The sequence below is a fragment of the Chlamydotis macqueenii genome, chromosome 11 (genome assembly GCF_036417535.1).
Source record: "Chlamydotis macqueenii isolate bChlMac1 chromosome 11, bChlMac1.mat, whole genome shotgun sequence".
Classification (NCBI taxonomy): Eukaryota; Metazoa; Chordata; class Aves; order Otidiformes; family Otididae; genus Chlamydotis; species Chlamydotis macqueenii.
Genome location: NC_141566.1, coordinates 17,307,801 through 17,330,197, shown reverse-complemented (window position 1 = coordinate 17,330,197; position 22,397 = coordinate 17,307,801). Strand labels below are relative to the sequence as shown.

Here is a 22,397-nt window from a genome sequence, read left to right as displayed (position 1 = left end):
GCGCTGTTAAGCGGGTAAAATCCTTAATTATGTCAAACTACTAAGGCGGGAATGAATCCTGCCAAACACATTTTTAATAACTTAAATAAACCTCCCAAATACGTTTATAACTTTAAACAAAACTTATAGAACTATGTACATATCTTCCTGTTTCCCCTAAGCCTGTGGCTATAGAAGAACAAACAGGATAATCAAAGATTCCATATACAGAGAGGGTCACATCTCACCATGCAACCCTAGTATTGCTTCACATTAACACGAATCAGGTGAACATATCTCACAATTTACCAGCAACATCTTTAGTGCTATTATTCAAGTGTTCAGTAAAAAGAGGAAAAATAAGTAGAAATGGCCTGGTCATGCTAGATTTTCTGATTGTTAATGACACGAAACCAAGAAACTCACTTGCTTGTCCCAAAAGTAGGGTTCAAAAGTCTTGACCTTAATAAAAATAGAGTAATTAGTGATATTATTTTTCTTGGATCCCAGATGTAATTTTCAGGTAATAAGTCTGTAAAAGCATTTAATTATGTTTGTCGTTACTTCATCTTCTTGACTAGGAATTTTGTGTGGTTTAATGGACCAATAAAAATCCAGCTCTTGATCTGTCCTCTGAATTGTTTTAGTTATTGTTACTGGAGCCCTGAGGAGATTAAAAAATGGGGGCAGTGCTCCCTGTATATCTTTTGAGTTTAGGGAAGAAGCATGAAAACGGACTCCAGAGTTGCGTTGCTTGTTTAAACACCTCCCCCCTGCCCTCTGCTGCATCTTGGCCCACTCAAAGTAAACAAAACCTCCTGTTCGTACGGCTTTGAACTGATTTCATGGAAGTAATGCATCTGTATAAACACGGAGCAAGTCTGTGTTGTGCTCTTGAAGGGAGTATTTGTGTTTAATTCAGAACCACAACTGGGGTGCCTTAACCGAGCCCACACTTCAAGATTCTTACTGTTTGAAGTATTTTGATGTGAACATACTTCCAGTATTGTTCACCTTTATGGAATATTACTGAATTAAGAAACAGATAAGCATATATCTTCTTAAAGTAGTTAAGTGTTTTGAAGGTTTTTATTTTTGTACTGAAGGAACTAGGAACTGCAGTCAAAAGTTTTGTTTGGCTGTTTTGGTAGCTTGTTATCATTCTCCCTGGTAATGACAACTTAGGTTAAATCCTAGCGTATCTGGCAAATTGAATGGTTTATTTTAATTTTTTTATAATTAATGACACAAGGACAGTCGTAATTTATTAGTCATTTAGTAATATGAGAAGTAAATTGAGTGGGAGCAAAACTGCTGCTTTTAGATATTTAAAGCTCGGTGTCATCCAACGCAGCCATCCTGTTAACACACAGCCATTCTCTGACATTAAACAGAAATAAACCACAGTCAAAACTGATCAATGTCAAGTTTCACTTGGTGGTTTGGTTTTTTTTTTTTATTAATAGCTTTCACCTTCAGTATACTGGCTGTATAGTCAGCTGAAGATAGACGCATAGCTTAATGTAACTGTCTTTGGGCAGGGAGCGCTCAGGTTTCATACAAAGCCACGTACTGAAAAGAACTGCTTCAGGAACTACAGTGCTATTGCCCTCTGGGTAGAGTGTACAGTTTACTTTTTATGCTAACCCATCCTTTTGAGTCCCTCTGTTATAAAACATAACACTGTTTCCTCAGCGTAGGCATGCGGATTTCTTCCATTGCTAAGAAATCTGTAAGATATGCGTACAGCTCTGTTACTACTGCTGGGACTTTGGGCAGCAGTATACGCAGCCTTTTAAACATTCAGATAGATAATAACTGTGACAGATCCAGAAGGTGCGTGTCCGTTCCTGGCAGGGTACCTTTTGAGATTAGTCATGTGCAGCAGGATACAATTGCTGCTTTTGTCCGCAAGAACTCTGCGTTCCTTGGTATGTGTTTGACCTCTGCCCTACATCAGCCACTGGTGCATCTCTAGGGATAATCTAATGAGTTTTAAAAATTATTTTAATAAAATAATAAAATAAGCAGTCTTCTGTGCCAGTGATCTTTACTAAGTCGTGTCCTGTGTCCCATGGTCACTGCTGCTTATGTGTCAGTTGATGAGTTTTTTATTTTTTTTTATTTTCTGTATACACCTGAATAGCCCAAGAGGTTTGGTTGTTATTAGAATGCAAGATTTTTTTTTTCAAGTGGCTTTTTTGGTAACTGCAAGTGTTTGCATAGAGAGCGAGTGGTTGAATATCCTACTAAAGGATGACTTTGATGTACTTCCTTCTCGTAATATGCTATTTATACAGATTTTGCATTGTTAAGGTACTCTGGGTGAAAGATACGGACAAGTAGAATGCAGGCAGAGCAGGTTTACCTGTGTGGAGGGTATATCTTTCTCCATTATTAAATCACATATACATCAGCTGTAGTCATCTTAATGCTATGTTTACCATCAGTAGTTCTTGTTCCAGAGCTAATGAGTTAATGATGTTCAGTAAGTTTCTATAAATGACATCCTAATCTTAATAATGCTATCACAAAAAAATTCATTGTGGAGTGATCTCCTACTTTATGACCTTGTTGATTTAAAACAAACAAACAAAAACAACCACACAACATTCCTACTTCTCCCCCAAAGCTTCACTTGTACATCTGTAAAGGTAGAGTTGCAAGACTCATGAACTTGATTCTGACAAAATCGTTCTTTACTTGTAATGTATTAGCACAAGCCATTAAGCCAGAGTCTCTTCTGGCAAAAGCAATCATAGCAGATGGCACCTCTTCTCTCTATTAATTTCAGATTGGACATGTGCTTTGGCTTGTTAAGTCATGTCATAGCAGTAAAATAACAAGAATCATTCAAGCGAGCATGATGATGGTACATTATCTGGAGATACAGCTGTATAAAGGGAGTGCCTTTGAAAAAGTTTTAATAGAAATGTAAGAGTCCATAAGGTGTTCCATTAAAACTAAATAGTGAATGTAATTAAAACAGGAAGAGTGCTTTTATCTGACATTTTTCTCTGCAGCTATTGATTTTTATTCATTTATTTATTTCCTACTCTAATGTACTTCTATTTGCAGTGAACATCTTTTACCAAACTCGGCTTTTCCCCGGAGTCCCATTTTAGTCTTTTAACATGTATCAGCACTTTTGGCATTATGCTATTGTCTACCTATTTTAAAGTAAATCAATTGAAGTGCACAGCTGTTCAATTAAAGCATTAGCCAGTATCCTGAGACTTCAGGCATTTTGCAAAAGTGCTGTGCAGCTGTAGAAAAGACACCTGGTGATGTGAATTATTTTGTGTAAAGGTGTTCTGGTGTGGTTTTGTTTTTTTTTAAGAAGATTTTGATTACTGTAAAAACACATTTTCAAATTGGCAAATACTGAGGAGAAAGAAGAGTTGAAATATGGAACTGTAGTGTGGGAATAACTTTCTGAAATAAAGTATTATCCTTTATGTGATACAGTTTTGACCTAGCAGAAGCATGCACAAGATGAAAACAGAAGTGTTTGGCATTGCTTAAATTAAGCAGTGTTGCATGTGTGTTGCATAATAAATAATATCCATCTCTTGACATTTGGTTTTAGAATTAAACTGAAATAGTCAACCACAGTATTGTTTTTTCATTCTCTATATACTATAAGTTTTTGCCTGTATTTCTGTTAACAGGTGGCATGTATGCAGCTCATCAATGCCCTTGTTACATCTCCAGAAGATCTTGATTTCAGGATACACTTGAGAAATGAGTTTTTACGTTGTGGCCTGAAGAAAATATTGCCTGTAAGTTGTTTATATATAGGAATTGATCACAGTCAACTGTTTATGATTGTTGAAGATAACCAAAGTGTTTTACTGAGTAGCAAATCTGAAAGATAGGGGGTGGGAAAGGTCAAACCTGGAAAGGACTACCAAGCCAAATCTGCTTTCATTCTGAATAGTTTCAAATTGAGGCTATCGTGAGCTATGCAAACCAGAATGGTAGTTGAAACAAGTCAATATATTAGAAATTAAATCAGGGTAGTCATCAAATTTAGCATAAGGAGCTCAAAGCATATGCACTGAATGTGAGTCTGGCTGTGGAACCAATCTTGAGGGTATGTATTTAGCTTTTATATAATGTAGATACATTCATGTGGTTGGTTGTCTTTATTTGCTGTAGAAAGTCTGGAAGCCTGAACTCTTAGGTTTGGTTTTGTTTTTTTTTTTTTTTTTTTTAAGAGCTACTGAAAGTTAGTTTCCACAGTGAATAAACACTTAAAAATCTTAAGAACTGGGGGTGGGTTAGGTGGCAAATAAACTGAGTTGTAAAAAAAACCATGATAGAAAACTTCATAGAGTGTACTGACATACAGATAGATGAATTTAAAAGCAATTAACATTTAGTGATAACAATATTTTCTAAATATGTTGAACAGGTGCTGTGTTCTGTCTCTAGTAAGGTTAATTAATATTTCATGTAAGCTGTAATATCAACTAAAATAGTACTATCTTGCTGTTTGTTTGATTTTTTTTTTTTTTTTTTTGTAAGGTATAAATTCCAACATAGACATTGGGCTCAGATCATTAATTCTTCAGGGAATGACTGTCCAAGGTAGAGAAGGTCTGCATTAGAGAGCAACCTTCTTAATGCTAAAGCATCTTAAGAAGACTTCATGCTCATATCTGTGCTTAGGGGTAAATTTTCAAGGAATTTGAAAATGAGAATTGCTTGAACAAAAAACAATCGGGAGGAGAATCCATATTTTCCTATCTTAATCTGTCCAGATTTACATTCACGTTTGTTCTAAAACCCATACCTCCTATATTGGCTGATATTTTGCCTTAATTTTTCTCATCTGTGCTACTATAATAAAAAACCCCAGGCACTGAGTTACAGCTTATTCCTGTTCCAAAGGTTAATGTCTTATTTTTTGTCATGATACAAACTTTAAAGGGGGGGAGAATTCTTGCTTTAAAAAAGGGAAAATTAAGATATATTATGCCTTGATAAACAGGGCTTGAAAGATAAGGATAATGAAGAGCTTGACATTCAGCTGAAAGTGTTTGATGAGAACAAAGAAGAAGACTTAATTGAACTGTCACATCGTCTCAATGATATCAAAGCTGAAATGGAATATCCTTTATAGAAATGGTATTATAACTTCTTGCATCATTTAATAGCTTTGTTAAATGTAACTTAGAATGCTCAACTTGCAGTTCATTTGTCACGGTTGTGTATCTTAACAGGAACTATCTCAGCACATTTCTCTCCACTTTTTTTTTTTTTTTTTGAAGACTTATTTAGAAAACTAATACTTAAATTTCTATGTCAAATGTAAGTCATTGGGAACTGAACTAATTTTTCATAAATAACATTTGCTAAGCTGAACTCTGTCTTGTAATACATGAAGATATAAAATTACACCCATGGAAGATTAAAAGTTTGAAGAAGAATGAGTTTTGATAGCTGAGTTAGAATAAAGTTTCTGGTATGACAGTTCTGAAGCACTTAAAATGCATTCCTTCTCTAGTTGTGAAAAAGCAGTAAATTTAAAGTTGCCTAAGTTCAGAATGGTTGCTTGCAGTTTTTAAAAGAGTAGTAGCTGGTATTTAAGCAGATGTTGTAGTTCAGCCCTCATCAGGACCAGATTCTTCCTCACTTACATACTGAGCATGATGTCAGATGGGACAGAAGAGCTCTTTGGCTAATTTGGGTAAATTAACCCCAGCTGTTAGCTAATTAGTTAACTATCCCAGCTGGGTGCCCCAGCCATAGGGGCTACCAGCTCCAGTTGTCTGCCCAGCTCAGGTGAATATTAACTCTATCCTAGCCAGAACCAGGACTGCAGAGAAAGGTTGCTGCAATCAGTGAGAGGAATATAAAATCAACAAGTAATGCTGTCGCATTACAGAACAGGTACTTGCAGGTAACTTTCTTCTTCAAGAAATTGAAATGATTGACTCGTCTGTATTTGCCAACAGCCTGACACACTTGAGAATGAAAATGAAAGCTTTGTGTGAACTGTATTTACAGGATTCTTCGATAATAAGTTTGTAGTATGATTTTTTTTTTTGAGTAGTAATGAGAAATACCTTAGTTATTAAACAGGGGACAGAGTTTCTGTGAATAATCTTAGTGGAAAAGGGATATTTACTAATAAGGATGTAGTTCAGTGTTGAAAGGTTTTACAGGAACAACATTTAGGGAACTGGGTTTGGGGTGGGTGTTTTGTCATGTAGTGGGGTTTTTTGTCTGTCCTGTCTCTCTTTTTTAATTTTTGGTTTTTTTTAAAGTCCTTTGATTTCCTTAACCATGTTTGCACTGATGTGAACGAAGTATTTCATCTACTGTATAATATGTTGAAAGATACTTCTTCTGAAAATTACTTCTTGTCAATTCTCCAACATTTCCTTCTCATCAGGAGTGATTACTATGTCCGGTAAGTGTCAGCTGTCAGGTTTGATTTTATGTAACTGGTATGTTATTTGTCTTTCTGCTCAATATTAATATTGAAAAGATCATCTTAAATATAATAATGTTTATTTCCAAGACTTGAACCTTATTCCGACACGCTCATCCCAAAGTTTTTTTGGTTGTTGAGCACTTTTTCCTTTATTCAAGCTTGATAGCTTCATGACTTCAAAGAACTTGAAGGTTAGTTGTATAACTAACAACTGAAAGTACTTCCACAGTGTCTTTTCAATGTAAGCTTCTCTTGTGTGCATCTCGTAGTGTCAAAGTACCATATACAAAACCTTGTTTTAAGAAGTAATTTTTTTGTTGTAAAGGGATGGTAAAAACAATTGGTATGCAAGATGATAAAATTAAGAAGTAAAATACAACCTGAGAAATCTTCAATTTTTATTTTTTTTTTTTTTCAAATTGAAAGTTTGGAATATGATCAGTTTAGATTTGAGGATTTCCTACTCTGAGAGCTCGAGGGTATGTGAAATTGAGATGTAATACCTTGCACTGGTAAGAACTAATAATTTTGAACACAGAAACCTCTAATCTTAGAGGTTCCTGATGTTGTGTAGGTATGTATATCAAGCAATTAAGTTAATAATTAACTCATTTTCAAAGTAATTCAATACTGTTACTGTTACCAGTGATGGAATTCAGTGTGTTTTCATTGTGCTGAATAATTCTTGCCACAGATATTGAAAATACAAAAGACATTGTTTTTTTTGTTTCTTATCTGGCAAAGGATAAATGGAAAGTGCACACTATTTTGTGGAGTCCTGAACTTTCAGATATCCTGCTGAGAAACTGACAAGAGTGCTTCATTAGCCAGAGGACAAATAAGATTTTAAACTTCATCCTTTTACTGGCAATTGTATAATTCATATATTAGGAGTTAAAGTTGCCCCCTTTTCCCCCCTCCATAAATCATTGTTCATGTCCTTATTATCTTGTAAAATGTTTTCTTTGTTAGACCTCAGTATTACAAGATAATAGAAGAATGCGTATCACAGATAGTATTGCACTGCAGTGGCGTGGACCCAGACTTCAAATGCAGAGGAAGAATGGATGTGGATTTTACTCATCTTATTGGTTTGTATACTATAAGCAATTTTACTTTCTACTGCAGTGCACATTTTTCTTTGTATGTTTCTGTCTAAACTTAAATTACCTGTGTGAATTTTTTTCAGTTTTCTGGAAATATGCAGATCAAGCTCTGCAGCCTTTAGTAAAGTGGCACTGATGAAGTTGCTTCTCCAAATTAGTCTTGACTTATATCTGAATAAGATAGGATTAATAATGAAAAATTACTTGTTCATAAAGTCTGTAAATTTCAGGTCTGTTACAAATAGCAAAATTTACATTAGCATTAATTGTTAATGACTTGTTATATGTTTCATTCTAAGAATATTTTCTGTAATATTTTCCAAGTATGTGAGGTTAGTTTAAGATAAATTAACTGGAGCATTGAGGGGGACTGTGGATATTCATGTCATGTGAGAAAGAAGCAATTGAATAAATACTGTATCGTTGAAATGGCAATTATCTGCATTTAGAAGTGGTGTTTTATGCTTCTTTTAAGATTGGTGGGGTAGATTGTATTCTTTAAATACAATAACATCTCTGGAGTAAATAATTCATAAGGGGAAGAAATTGCTCTTGGAGAACACATTCATTTGGGAAAACCTTTTTTTTAGGATGTGACAAAAGGAGCAAAGAAGGGATGTTGTACAGGTTGACTTTAGGGCGGGTGGGGAGGAAATTACTTTCAAAGAGATTTCCTGAATATCTAAGAGGCTTTTCTGCATTTTCTATTCACCTACGACTAGGAATGCGATTACTTGATCTTATATTAAGACCTTGCCTCACTTTGCTTTCTGTTTCCACTGACCTGCTGGCTTTAGGGGTAATTTATTTGTCTCTTCATGCCAATTCCTACCTATAATACATAGTTATTTGTGTTTACTTCACTTACAAAATGCTTAGAGTTCTATACTGCATGAAAAGTCAATAGAAGTGCTTCGTACCATTGTTGAGTGAAGAAATCTGTGTTTCACAGTCTGTCCAAATTCTCCTTGCCTACAAAATAATTCTACTGAAGTAAGGAAATGCTTGATTTTGGATTCCTGTTCTGGAAAGAAGGTTTTCTGATTTAAACCTTGAAAGAAACTATTACTTCATACTAATAAGAAGATCCTTTTTTTTTTTTTATTTAGTAGTAGGTTGATATAAAAGAGAAGGGCATGCAAACTCAGACCTATCAGAGACAGAAAAACTGTGATGATTCATTTTAGAATTCAGATTAGATTCAAATCAGACATAAGGAAAAAATTTTTTACAATGAGGGTGGTGGAACACTGAGCAGGTTGCGCAGAGATGTGGTGGATGCCCCATCCCTGGAAACATTCAAGGCCAGGTTGGATGAGGCTCTGAGCAGCCTGATGTGGTTGGAGATGTCCCTGCTCCTTGCAGGGGGGTTGGACTAGGTGACCCTTAAGGTCCCTTCCAACCCAAACTGTTCTGTGATTCTGTCTTCAACTTCCTTGGTCCTCACCACTTTTTTTATATTTACAGATTTTGCTCATCAAAATAATTTGCCAGATGTTTGGTCAGATCAGCCTAGTAATTCATTGTTATTTTTGTCTGTTGCTTTGTGTCGAGGGGTCATAGGGTAATTGTGGTTGCAAGGCTCTTTAGAGTGGTGATAAGTTTTACGTGACTTCTGTGTGGTATTTTATTTAAATTGTAGATGCATGTGTGGACAAAGCTAAAGTAGAAGAGAGTGAAAAGAAAGCAGTGGAATTTTCCAGAAAGGTAAGTCCTAATCATCACTCTTTTTAAGGTACGGTACAAACAGTAGATTTATTTCACAATAGAAACTTGGTGGAAACAGGTAAACAGTGTATATCGCAGGCAGGATATTCTTTCACATTTAATAGCTCTGTGGGTTTGGGGTTTTTCTGTGTGTGTGCGCAGCTCAGATTCACCTTACTCTAAATTCAAAAGCAGATGAGTAGTATTAGCTGTACATAACTTCAGTTGTATTCCTCTGCTGTAGATAACTGATGGGAAAAATTTCACTTGTCGGTATTTTGTTCTGAAATACTTATTCATAGTTATGTACTTAAAATGCAGATACATGCTTAAAATAAAAAATTGGGTGGAAAATATTCATAACTCTTCATTTAGCTTTGTTTTAGAACTTGAAGAAACTTACTGAAAAGCAGTGTCAGTGTTGGAAAAAGTTTTGACTCTTTAGGCACAGAGATGCTAACATTAAACACTGCTTTATTTCCTTACAGTGCCCATGATAAATTATTACATTATGAGGGAGAGTAATTTATTTCTTTATTATTTGTGTTTAGGAATTTTAGAGCACATTTTGGAACCTGTCTTGCTAACGGTTTTATTCTTCCGGTCCAGTTCTGGTAACAGATAATTTGTTACTCTCAGCTCATCACATCCTGTCTAAGGACATGAATTGCTGAATGTACTGTATTAGCTGCAGTAGTACTGAAGTTCATATACTGTGTTGCTGTGTATTAAAAGCATTCACAATTTGGAATTTTGCTGGTCTGGTCCAGAAAGCCTTTTACAGTCCAAAAAGCAGTACATGTTCTTGAACATGGTGGTTACAAATTTCAGAAGAAGGGTTGAATGACGTTATTAGCTGATCTCTCTTCAGTGTTAAATGTGGATACATTTTTAATAGGAGTTATGGTGTTTGAGCTTTATAGAGAGCAAATTGTTGTGATACTTCCCTGGCAGAGTTATTTATCATAATGTACTTTGTTCGTGGCAGCCAGCGCATGTTTTTCCTAATGATAAATTGCGTTGTCCTGTGAAGAATGAGTAACAAGCTTTTAAAGATGCTAATAATCTGTTAAGCCTAGCAAACAGTAGTAGGATGAAAATACACAGCAAGTTGCTCACAGTTGTGTGGTAAACTGAACTTCAGTTTTATACGGAGACATCAAGACTAAAGGCATCACTGGCTTATTTGGATACTCCTCTTCTTTGTTACTTTTTTGCTACTACTGAAGCTGCACACATCTCTTCAGGTTTAAGTTTGCTGCATGAGAAGTATTACTTCAGTTTAGTGTGAGAATTCTGCAATGTTCTGTTGTGGGAAGAAAACCCATTGAACTTAGAGCTCTACTAAGTAGCTGGATCTGAGTGGTTCTGTGTCATGCCTTAATGGAAGAAAGTATGTGGTACTAGAAGAATGCATACTGGAAAAATACGTGGTTTTTTTTTTTTAAGTTAGAAGTGCGTCTGTAGCTCTAGTTGTGATATTCTTTAAAGATTTCCTGAAATTAAAACAGCTACTGTGGACATAAGTGGACAAAAACTTCTGTATTGGTTGATCATTACAGTTTGATGAAGAGTTCACAGCTCGGCAAGAGGCACAAGCAGAGCTTCAGAAACGAGAAGAGAAAATCAAAGAACTTGAAACAGAAATCAAACAGCTACGAACACAGGTAATAAAACTAAATCACAGTAAGTTCCATGGTTGAGGTTTGGTTTTGTTTGGCTTTTTGTTTGTTTGTTTTAAAAAGAATTGAAAAGAAATTGCCCTGGAGTATATTGTCTCTATGCAGTTTGAAATGTATGTTATAGTTGTATTGATTTGTTTTTAAGCCAGCATAAACTACTAAGGATAGCTGATGGAGGTAACATATTTTCAAATGGTAGTATATTCACCACCTGTGATAGATATTTGCTTCATTGAGGAAAAAATTTCTTCAGGCTGTGAAAAGTTTGAATCCAGCCTGACCTTTTAATCTGCAAGTATTTGTTTATGCTCTAGGATTACTACTTCCGTGTGTTTTGCAGAAAGTGTTTGTTTGTTTTGCAAGGCTTTATACTTGAATTGCAAAGGTGGAAATGATGGTAGCTGTGTGCACACAATATACATACCTTTCAGTATGGGCATGGAACTGATAGATAAATTATTATTTTTTTTTGAACTCTGGGTGTCAGACTGTAGCCATTTCTAAACTGAATCGTACACTAGCTTTATACAGTCTCGTAGGTAAATATAACAAAAAAATGCAAGTCCTTATGGAAGGGGAAGGTGGAACTTTGTCTCAGTAAAGCTGATTTTACTTGCATTTGTTGATACTTGCAACTGTATCTCTAAGTGATCTGTCCGGGATCACTTGTAAAGCAGAGAGGACAAGAAATGCTGCATTTTGAATGGACACAACATCTCTTGGGTTCCTTTTGATAATGACAATTAATTGAGTTTTAGACTGGTCTTTTATATTTTATATATATTTATATATATTTTATATATATTTATACAGCCAACAGATATTATAGTTTGATGCTTTTGTCTCAGCCTGGCTTATTTCCTACTCCTTCAATGCTAGGGAAGGTCTGCCTCTCGCCCTGTTTTCAATATTGTGGTTATTTTAATGCCTTTAAGCTCACTTCGTATTTGGCTAATAAGAGGAAGAATAGTGTGTGACGTACTGTAACCTGGTTGCCATCATCCTGCTTTCAGCGTGCCGGTGTTCTGCTGGCAAGTTGTCTGTGCTGTGGCCTTATTGGAGCACTGGCCTTCTCGTATTAGCGTAAGCAGGTTACATTGCGTTTGACAGTTGGATTGCTCTTCATTGGCAATGTGGCTTTGGCCAGTCATTGTTATAATCTTTTGAGTCTTATGATTCCTTATTCTATTTTCACACACAGACACTTCTGTTCGTATGGCATTGCAATGTTTATTACAAGTATCTACAAGACAGTGTTACGCTGAAATTTAACAGTCTGTTTTAATGAGTTCTCCACCAATTGTTGCGTTACAACCTGTGTAGTAGTTTATGGGCCAAAGAAAAACATGCCTTGAGCAAAGCCAAAAATTTAGTTTCAATCTAGTTAATTATTTATCCTGTTAATTGATTCTAACACACTTCAGATTACTCAGACAGGACAGCTCATTCACAATGATGGTACAAGTAAGGGATACACATTAACTTTTGAGTATCTATGCCTTTTTTTTTCTCCAGTGTTATGCTACCCATACAATATATTATGGCACTAATTTTTAGATACACTCAGATTTTTCTCAGCTTGATTTTTTTTTTTTTTTTTGACAAACTCTTGCTTCCTTTGAACTTGAAACAGTAAATAACTGCATAGGGGAAATAGTATACAGATCAGATAAACGAACAGCTTATGTTATGTAATAATTTTGTAATAAAAGATTAGGAGAGGAAGTAGAATATGAGCTGGTATGGTGGTTTGTGCACGGCTCTTGATGTAGCTTTTTAACAGGTAGTCTTGAAGGACAAAAATCTGTGAGGAATTCCTACTAGACTAGGATTACGTTATCACTACAGAAACCTCTGACGGTTTCAAATGCTGCTGTTTATCTTCATTGTTCCTTTTACAGTTCATTAGAATGGCTATTGCAATTGCTCTTTCTTCCTTTCACCGTAGAAACAACTGCAGATGGATTTAAAGGAAAGCATGATTGCTTTTTTTTTTTTTTAACCCCCCTGCAAACAAGATATCAGAATAATTATGAACAACCGTGGTCCTATAACCTCTTGCACTGCAATAGCTGCTTCAGTGATTTCTGTGGAAAATTTGCCAGCAGCAGATTAGTGTTGTTAGAATTCAGCGTGGTTATTATCATCTCTGATGTCCCAGCTTGCCAGGATGTCCTAAGTGGGATAAATGTTTTGTGCATTGGTAAGAAATAAAATGCTGTTCTGTTCACTTAAATGTTACTGCTACTATTAAATTTTCTTTAAAATGGAAACAATTTGTTTTTATAAAAATGCTAAGTTATTCAGTTTACTTGGCAGTTTTATGGTACACGGTATAATCTATTGTTATTGCCTCTCATTGAAATAGGAGAATGGTCGCATTTCTTACTTTCTTCAGGTACATTTGACTACAAGGCATCCTAGTTGGTTCAATTTCATGTTAAACCTCCTCCTCTCCCTGATGAAAAAAGTTCCTCTTTTATATTTCAGGGTCCAAGCCTGACAGGTCAGCTAACAGAAGGAGGACCATTACTTCCAAGTGAGAATGCGGCACCACCTCCACCGCCTCCGCTACCTGGTGTGGCAATGCCTCCTCCACCACCTCCGTTACCTGGGGGAGTAATACCTCCTCCACCACCACCTCCGCTACCTGGGGGAACAATACCTCCTCCTCCTCCGCCACCACCTCCGCTACCTGGTGGAGCAATACCGCCGCCGCCTCCACTGCCTGGTGGAGCAGCACCACCTCCTCCTCCTCCACCGCCTCCTCTGCCTGGTGGAGCAATTCCGCCGCCGCCTCCGCTGCCTGGTGGAGCAGCACCACCTCCTCCTCCACCTCCTCTGCCTGGTGGAGCAGTACCACCTCCACCGCCTCCTCTGCCTGGTGGAGCAGTACCACCTCCACCGCCTCCTCTGCCTGGTGGAGTGGCACCACCTCCTCCACCACCACTTTTTGGTGGGCCTCCAATGCCACCACCTCTTGGAGGTATTCCTTTTGCTCCTTTTCTGGTGATACCAGCGCTACCACATGGGATGAAGGAGAAGAAAAAGTATAATCTGGAAGTATCAATGAAGAGAATCAACTGGTCAAAGGTATTACAATGTTTATTTTTATTTCCATTCATAAAAAGTGACTTTTGAGGAAGAAGTCACTTTTGAAGCAGATCTAAGTTACAAAACGATTATAATGTTTCCTTTATAAATCATATTACTACTTTTTCTTCAGCAGAAAGTTGAATTAGTTAAAGAATTGCTGAGTTTTAGGACAGGAGAAATGAATCTTGAAGTAGGACAGTTGGATGGAAAGCTGTTGGCAAGACTGCCGTTTAGGAACTTTGAGAATCTGGCAGTTGACAAAAGAAAGGATCTGGAGTCAAGGGATAACTGCAGCTGTTTGCGTAATTGGAGTAGTTATGTTTGAGTAATGAGAAAAGATGTATAGAAAAGAGGTGTATTAAGAGTTTTTACATGAGTATTTAGGTATAAAATGCAGTAAAACTAGGTGTGAATGGGTACATAGAAGTCTAGAAGACAATACAGAGCAGAACTCTCATTTTAGTTTTGTCTTCTCTGAGTTAAGCAAGCTGTGGGAGCCATAAACTTTGTGGATTATGATTATTTTTTATCCTTGCTTTTTTGAGGACAGGTTGAAAGTGGATCAGACTTTCAGAGACTGTAATTCTGGCTTTAATATCTTCTCAACAGAACAGTGCGTGATTGCTTCTATGAATTTCTTTTGAAATTGAAGTACGAGTGAAACAGCTATGGTGGCAATTCATTGGGTTATCTCATTTCATTTTAAAAGCCTTACGTGAAACTTAAAATCTTGGCTAGTTTAGAAAGAGAAGAGTGAGAAGGCATTGGTGAAATAATTTTTCCTAATTAAAAGAAATGACTCTATGCTTGCCATGATAGTAAGTATGCAGACTTAAACTACTCTCATTTTCCATTTAAGGGCAGATGTCTTGATGTGAGGTTAAGAATTATTTTAAGATCAGTTCTCTGAATAAATACGGTAATTTACGATAAATCAAAACTTCTAATTAAGAAATGAAGTATTTTGTGTGGATATTTCTTTTGTTCTTGTGATGCATTCTGGAAGTTTGAAAGGAAATTTGACTTTTATTGCCTTACCTGCCTGTCAGTGCTAGTTGGACTAAAAACCACACATTTTTCTTCCTCTGAGAAAGGCAGATGTTTACACTGTTAAGACAGTTGTAAAACTTATCGGAAGATCCTAAAGGCAATGATCTTACTAAACATCAGTTTTTATTGTAAGCATTGAAGAAATTTTTCCTAGAGGGAATTTTTAGCTGTCGAGTTTTATGTAAAATGGTGACTGCGTTTGATTTAGCAGTATGGGTTTTAATACTAAACTTGAGTTTGAGTCATGGCTCTACTAGAGTTGTGAAGCTGATATTCCTCCTCCCTACTTTACTTCAGGAGTGTAGTTGATACTGTTATACTGTAATGAATTTTGAAATGAGATTCTTCTTGACAGAACTTTGTGTTTGGTATTTGACAAATGAGTATCCTAGGAAGCTAACTTACTTCCAATACAAAATTATTTTAAAAAGGTCTGTGGATTGCACGTTGCTGTGCGAGAGATTTGTTTCCATGAGGCTTTTGTAGAATATGTGCTAAGCTCAGTGGGTTTGTGTAATGACAGCAGGAGATGGCAGTAGGTAACTGCTGTATTTTCTTTCTCTTTTGGCCCTGTCGTGAGGACGGGTCTGAGAGGACATCTGTGACTCCGCTGAGGTATGTGTGAGTATGATTGGTGAGTGAATGCTCACTGAATTTCACAGTTCTGCGGAGAGCTGCTTGTGTTGTTGGTTTGTATCAAAGCAGAGGGAAAACCTGTGATGACCCAAATGAAAAGATGAGGCCTCACTCTGTTAGGTGCAGTGAACATGAATTGCGACTTTGCGTTGTTGCATACGTATATCCAAGCCATTAGGAATGGTTCTAAAGCAGTCTTCAGAGATAACAGCATGCTGTTTCACGTAAAAACCTTCTGAGTTTGTGATGTCTAGTGTAGTTGGAAGTTCAGAGAATGCTGGTGTCTGTGCTGTGATGGTACTTGTAGGTTATTAATCTCAGAGGTGAGCATTGTTTTAAATTAGTGGTGTGCTGGGGCCAGCTGATGGCCACTGGGAGGAGCTATGGGAACTGCTCCAGTGAAGTGGTCGGGCACTGTTAACTCCAGTGAATGTGAGCTTCTGCACAGTCATAACATGGTTATATTTAATAAAATTTAATTTCTGAAAACATCTTAAGTATAAACATTTCCATGAGCAGTAGACTGCAGGCACAATCTCTGGTTTGCAGACTAACCTTTAAGAGCAGTTCCCAGCTACTCCTTGCCTCTCAGTACAATTGGTCACTCTGTGACAAGAGAGGTTATGCAAGTGTCCAGATATGTGTGCGTACATGTGTTGGCAGTTTTTTAGAGGTATAAAACGTGATAGATGTATTGATGTTTATTACTGTAGGAAAAAAAATACATAGATCACCAAATCATCATGGCAAATCAAAGGAGGACCTTTCTATAGTGCATGCTATCTGGTTTGAGTCCACTAGCTTGGACTTCAGTGTAGTCTGACTGGATATCTGCTACTTTTTGGTCAAAGTACAAAATGTTTGGACTCCCAGCTAGTGTCTGACACTCTCCTTGAAAACCATGTTGTATTTCAGTAGTGTGTTGGTACCAAGAACTTAGTTAAATCAAATTGTTGCTGAAAGTAAGCTGTTAGTGGCTACAGATGGTCATTGCTGACCTGAAGTTACAAATTAATATGGAACAACTGTTCAACATGTATTTAAATCTCACTCTGAAATAGTGCAGGTCTTTTCAGGATGTTTCACAGCTGGTAAAACTGTTGGGAAATTCATATGGATGCAAATATACATCTTTATAGAAAGATGAGTGTGATGTTGTCCTCGATGGAGTTGGATGACATGAGATGTCAGATGTTGCTCCCTGCTGAAGATGCTTTATCTGTTCAGTATGAAGCCACTGAAACAAATCACATCACTGAACAGCGGGAACGGCATTTTGTGTAGCATGTTTTGGCTGTATTGCTAGGAGACAGGATCGTATGTCCATTCAGTTCTTACGTAGCTATCTATCCTGTCAGACACAGTGGAATTTCAGTCTTAAGAGCGTATGTAACATTGGATGGTCTTAGGTCAACTGCTCTGGATTGGGTTTGGAAATGATTCTAGTATTTCCCACAGGGTTTTACAGGTGATTCAGAGTAGTCGCTCTGCATCATTTCTGAATGTGTATCATCACCTCTTCCAGCCAAATCTTTCAAGAACTAGTAATGACAGACATGTTGTAAGAGGAACTAGACTGTCCTCTGATATTTTTGAATAGATGATCTTAATTGTCTTACTTTTTACTTAGAAAGCTTAAGTTTTGTGCTCCTCTGAACTCTGAAGTGTTGACTAGTGAAATGTCTCTTTCTTTGGAGTACCAAACGAGGACAGTATCATGAATGGTTAATCCCACTCTCTTTGGAAGGCAAAATCTAGAAGATTGAGATAAAACCTAAGTGGAAGTGCTTGGCATGTCAATTCAGAGTTTCTTTTACCAGAATAATTAATGCTTATAACTTGTCTTTAGTATTTTGCCACTGAATTTCAAAATATTCGGAGATGTCCCGAAAAAATCTGCCAGTATATCTGGCAGTGGTAGTTGAAAAATAGAATTTCAAAATATTTAGGTAGAATAATATTCAAATCAGCAATCATGTTTTAATGTATTAATTTTAATAATTGTTAAAGTAAATTTGAAACTATTTATCTGTTCTTTTGGTAATTCTTTTATAAAATAATCTACATATAAGGATAATTGATAACTTTTATTTATTGTGGGAAGAGGAATGAAAAGTATCTAGGAGGAAAAAGACCTTAAATCGTTGGTTTTGGTTAACACCCACTGGTGTGCGTTCTTAGTGCCAGAGTGCAGCATGACAGTGCTGGAAACCTCCGGCTCGTTACAGAGAATTGTAGGTGAGGGTGATGTTTTGAGTGACTGTAGAGAGTGCGGCAAAATGAAATTGGTGATGGGTTTTCTTTGTTTATTTACATGTAATTCTCAGTGCATTTCCAGAAAAGTGAACGTTTTTTTTGAGAAGAAATATTAACTTCAATGCTTCTCGTTGAAAAGGAGTTGCCTCATCCTTATTTTTTTTTTAAACAGCTGTACAAAATACCTTTCACCTCTTGTGAGCCACACCTATTCACATTCTATTTTTTTAGAAGAAAAAATGGACTGTTTTAAGTAGCCTAGTTGTATTGTTACAAAAAACAAGAATGTATGAGTTGTCATACTGGAAAGGAGGCTCATGTGTTACTTGAAGGAGTATGACATTACTCAGTGTTGGAATCAAGAGATTTGGGGTTGTTTTTTCCTTTGAAAATCATCTAGCCATGTAGAAGTCTTTTAGTTCATGTACTCTTTTATTGATGATTTGAATTATAAATTTTGTAACCATTAAAAAACCCTTATATTAAAAAAAAATCTTCCCCTTCTATGAAATATTTATTGTCAGTTGAAGATATTTTACCAATGAATTTCCTTGTCTTTTCATTTAGAAGATTACTTTCTTCAAAGCTTCTGTTATACAATTTTCTCGATTTTTTTAAAACTATTTTTCTTCCTTTCGAAATAGAGCTCTAATGTTTGAGAAATGCATTTCTGCTTCAGCTTTTAAGAAAATGTTTTGTGGCCATTTGATCTCTGACTTACAGATTTTTTTTAACCCCTTGTGTCTGTTAGCATATTTCCATCTGGGCTTTTTTTCTTTACAGAATATAGGTTTAATCACACATTTTTATTTTGCCAATTTTCTTAAGAGGGAAGAGGAGAAAATTTGTATGCCATTGACAGTATCGTTCTCTCGTGAAGTTGCTGCTCAGTTTTATCTCACCACTGCTTTATCTGGTTGGGATAGTTTCTGTCCTACAATTCATTCATCTTTTTTTCATTTATTTAGGCATCTTGCTTAAGTAGGGAAGAAGTTCTGCCATACATGTAATTACTGCTGTCTACAGTCAGTTGTCCCTGTTAAGTAGTCTCAGATTCTAGAGTCACTGGCACTCTGAGACATACTCAGACCACTGTCCTGTTAATGTGTAGAAAAATAAGCTTTTTAGTTTATAGCACATATTTGTCATTGCAGCCAGTTTCTTTGTAATCATTTATGTCCATGTGTTTCTAGAAATAATTTATAAAGTGTACATCTGAACACTGTGTAGGACAGGGGAAAGTAACTACAGATGGATGCTTTGCTTAAGTGCTCTGGGAACAGTGCCAAGCATTTCCCGCGTACTGGAAAAGAGGAATGCCTATTTGATCATCACTTTTAAGGAGCCAGTGTTTTGGGAATAAAATTCTTACTGTTTAATTTAGTGCCTGTTGTTGCCACAGTCTTCACCATTACTGTTGGATTGAGGTAGTGTTTAAAAATGTCTTATCTGCAGCTGCTGGTGGAGCAGCTCCAAGCTAACAGGTTGACCGTATGGGGAGAGGTGGAGGACCAGTGCGGTGTGGTGAAATCCTAGTAAGACTTACCAGCGTAGTATTGATAAATTTCCTGCATATGATCTTGAAGTTAAATAGCCCTTGAAAATTAATTGGCATTTAAACAAACTTGTAAACAAGAATTGATAAGACTTCAAAAACTAGAAGAGGAACATAACTTGAAAACAGAATAGCTGTTCTGAATCATACCTGGGAAATGACATTGGCTTTCAGCTTCTGTATTGCAGTGTGCTTTTTTCTTTTAATACAGCCAGTATCAAATAAGGTGCTGTAATGAAAGCTGTATTTACGTTTGAGAAATGGAAATTATTTGGAAAAAAAGTGATACTAAGTATAAATTATTTCGGATATTTAAAAGGATAATGCTTCCTACAGACTTAATACTGAGTCACTGAGAGGTTTACATTGACATTTCATTTGCAGGTAGGATATTCCATACACTGGCAGTGTCAGAAACTGTTTTCCATCTGCAGTTCTGAAGTAGCAGGGATGCCCGTCAGTTGTGAAGAATTTGGGAACTGTCTAGAAAGTAATCAAGAGTAAAGCTAGAACACGTTTTAACCCAGATGCTAATATGTTATCAAGCCTGTTTGAAAAACTTGTTGAGTGGGAGAAATATAATAAAAATCATTGTGTAGCTAGAGGGCAATTAATCTAATCGTGTTTTGTTTAGGAAGCATCTTTAAGCAAACATAATACCTGGAACGTACCTAGACTGAATTCAGTCCAATTATCACAAGAGTCTGGGATCATTTACTTTAACTTGGCTATTGAAAACACTAGTTATTAACTTTGGAGTTGCCATTTTTATTTCAGATTGAGCCTCAGGAGATAGCAGAAAACAGCTTTTGGGTAAAAGCTGAAGAAGATAAATTTGAAGACCCGGAACTGTTTGCAAAATTGGCGCTTACCTTTGGAACACAAATGAAAGGTACATTTTTCTTTTGCTTGGATTATGCTTTTATTAAGTTTAAAACTGTGCAATATGCTTTGTGCAATACCATGGAATTCATATCATGGTTTTATAGCAGGAAGATGATATAAGATGTTTTTATTAAACATCGCTGTCTATTACAAGAATTGTTCCTCCCTCACTACACAGCACCAGAGGAGGAACCTTTTGTAATAATACCTCGTAAAAGTTAAGGATGTGTTGCATACAGATGCAAATTTTCTTCCAATTAAATGACAATTAAATTGTAATTCTAATCTTAAAATCATGCTCATTTGTGTTTATATTCCTAGCTGCAGGAACTGGAAGTTGTCAGGTTTTTTAGATATTCCACACGTGGAGGGATTATTGTGTAACAAAAAATTACTTGCTTATGTCACTATGCTATATCAATGTTCTCTACAAATACAAGTAAGACTTAGAATGTAGCAATTAAAATATGCAGTTGAATCATGGAATGACACCTCTATAATATGCCTACTGTCATGGTTCTGGAATATGTGGGTTGAAACCATTGTTCTTTTCAGAATTCTTGTGTTTGTGTCCTTAGTCTTAGCTTTCATTTGTTTTTTGAATGCTATATACAGCTCTCATCTAAAAAAGTAGGAAAGTCTTTAATATATTACTTTAATGAGTACTTAAATTTTTATTGTGTAATCTAAGAAGCATCTCCCCCTCTCCCTTATATACAGGTAAACTGCATTGATCCTGTCAGTAGTGGATGGTATAAGATAGTTTTCAAACGGTTGAATGTGTGAGTGCACACTCTTAAACCTGTTTGCATAATACCACGGGAGTGTCAGATAGTCTACCGATTTTTGTTGGAAGACAGTGTGAAATGGGTCTGTTTAACAGCTAGAGAGAACAATACAGTGAGAATAAAAACCGTGCTGGAACTTTCTGTCAAGTTAAGTGAGGCTGCTCAGTATGTTATGTGAGTAGCTCTTCTGCGATTGGTTTTAGAAGAAAAAAAATCATTAATTACTCATTCTTTCCATAGGAAATATGATGCTAATGTTTATATCTTGAGTTGAGAATGCAGTTACTAACAGCTGAATATTGGTTATGACTTTGATACTTAGCATCCTCAGCTCTTTGTGGCTTTCAGATGGTCTTTGAGTACTCCTGAAGCTGCATACAGCCTCTTCAAGTCTTTTCTTCATTATCCATAGTTAACGGTCAATTGATCAGTATTTCTTATGTGGCCGTTTACTGGTAATTTGTTTCAGGCACTGAAAAGAAGCAAGTTCTGTTGAAGTATGGTTCAATAATTGCTTACTTAGGAGCTAATGAGGAAGCCCGACAAATTAGATTCCAAGAAGTGGTAGAATGAATTCCTGATCTAGCTACAAATGTTTTGTCCATTTATCAGCCAGTTAGAGTGCAATGTATTTTAGGGATGTGCAGTTCTCAGAGGTGGATGGAGTTAGATGTGTCAAGTGTTTATAGACAAAATCTCAGTAAGCGAACACACACTTAAGATTTTCAAGTGAATGTGTATACTGACTGTAAGCGTTTTTGTGCTTTTTAAAAAAGTTTTTGGCCTTGAGAATTAACAATTCATGTGATGCTTTGTATATTGGGAGTCTTCTGTTTTAATTCGAACCACTAGAATGTTGTCACTTCTATCAATTACTTGAGGATTTTATTATTTCAAAATGAAGCTGTTCGCACATAGAGGTTTGTGGTATCCTAGCTGTTGTCTGAATTTCAAGAATAAAAGCTGTGGTTTATACTACTACAGTGTTGAAAAGTTAACTCAGGTTAAAGGAAGGTTTCTCAGAGGACCTTTAATTTCCTGGAACTTTTCTGAACTATTTCTTGAGTAGATTCCTTGAGTTATTTCTGAATATGTCTCTCTGTGCTCTTTTGGAACCCCTTTGAAAAGTTAGCCATAGCTGTGTTTTTCATAAGATAAATAGACAGTTCTTTCACTCAGAGCTCTTGCTCTTTTCAGTAGTCACTAGTATTC

General features: G+C 36.3%; 1 protein-coding gene across 1 annotated transcript in view; it reads left to right on the top strand.

Moving 5' to 3' along the window:
- DIAPH2 (diaphanous related formin 2) overlaps positions 1-22,397 on the top strand; it is a 239,813-nt gene that overhangs the window by 37,850 nt on the left and 179,566 nt on the right. The window contains exons 11-18 of the mRNA XM_086756069.1: positions 3,651-3,761; positions 4,976-5,094; positions 6,284-6,400; positions 7,397-7,515; positions 9,173-9,237; positions 10,800-10,904; positions 13,410-14,012; positions 20,290-20,404. Of these exons, the coding sequence (XP_086612195.1) occupies positions 3,651-3,761; positions 4,976-5,094; positions 6,284-6,400; positions 7,397-7,515; positions 9,173-9,237; positions 10,800-10,904; positions 13,410-14,012; positions 20,290-20,404 (1,354 nt within the window). The remainder of the gene's footprint in view (positions 1-3,650; positions 3,762-4,975; positions 5,095-6,283; positions 6,401-7,396; positions 7,516-9,172; positions 9,238-10,799; positions 10,905-13,409; positions 14,013-20,289; positions 20,405-22,397) is intronic.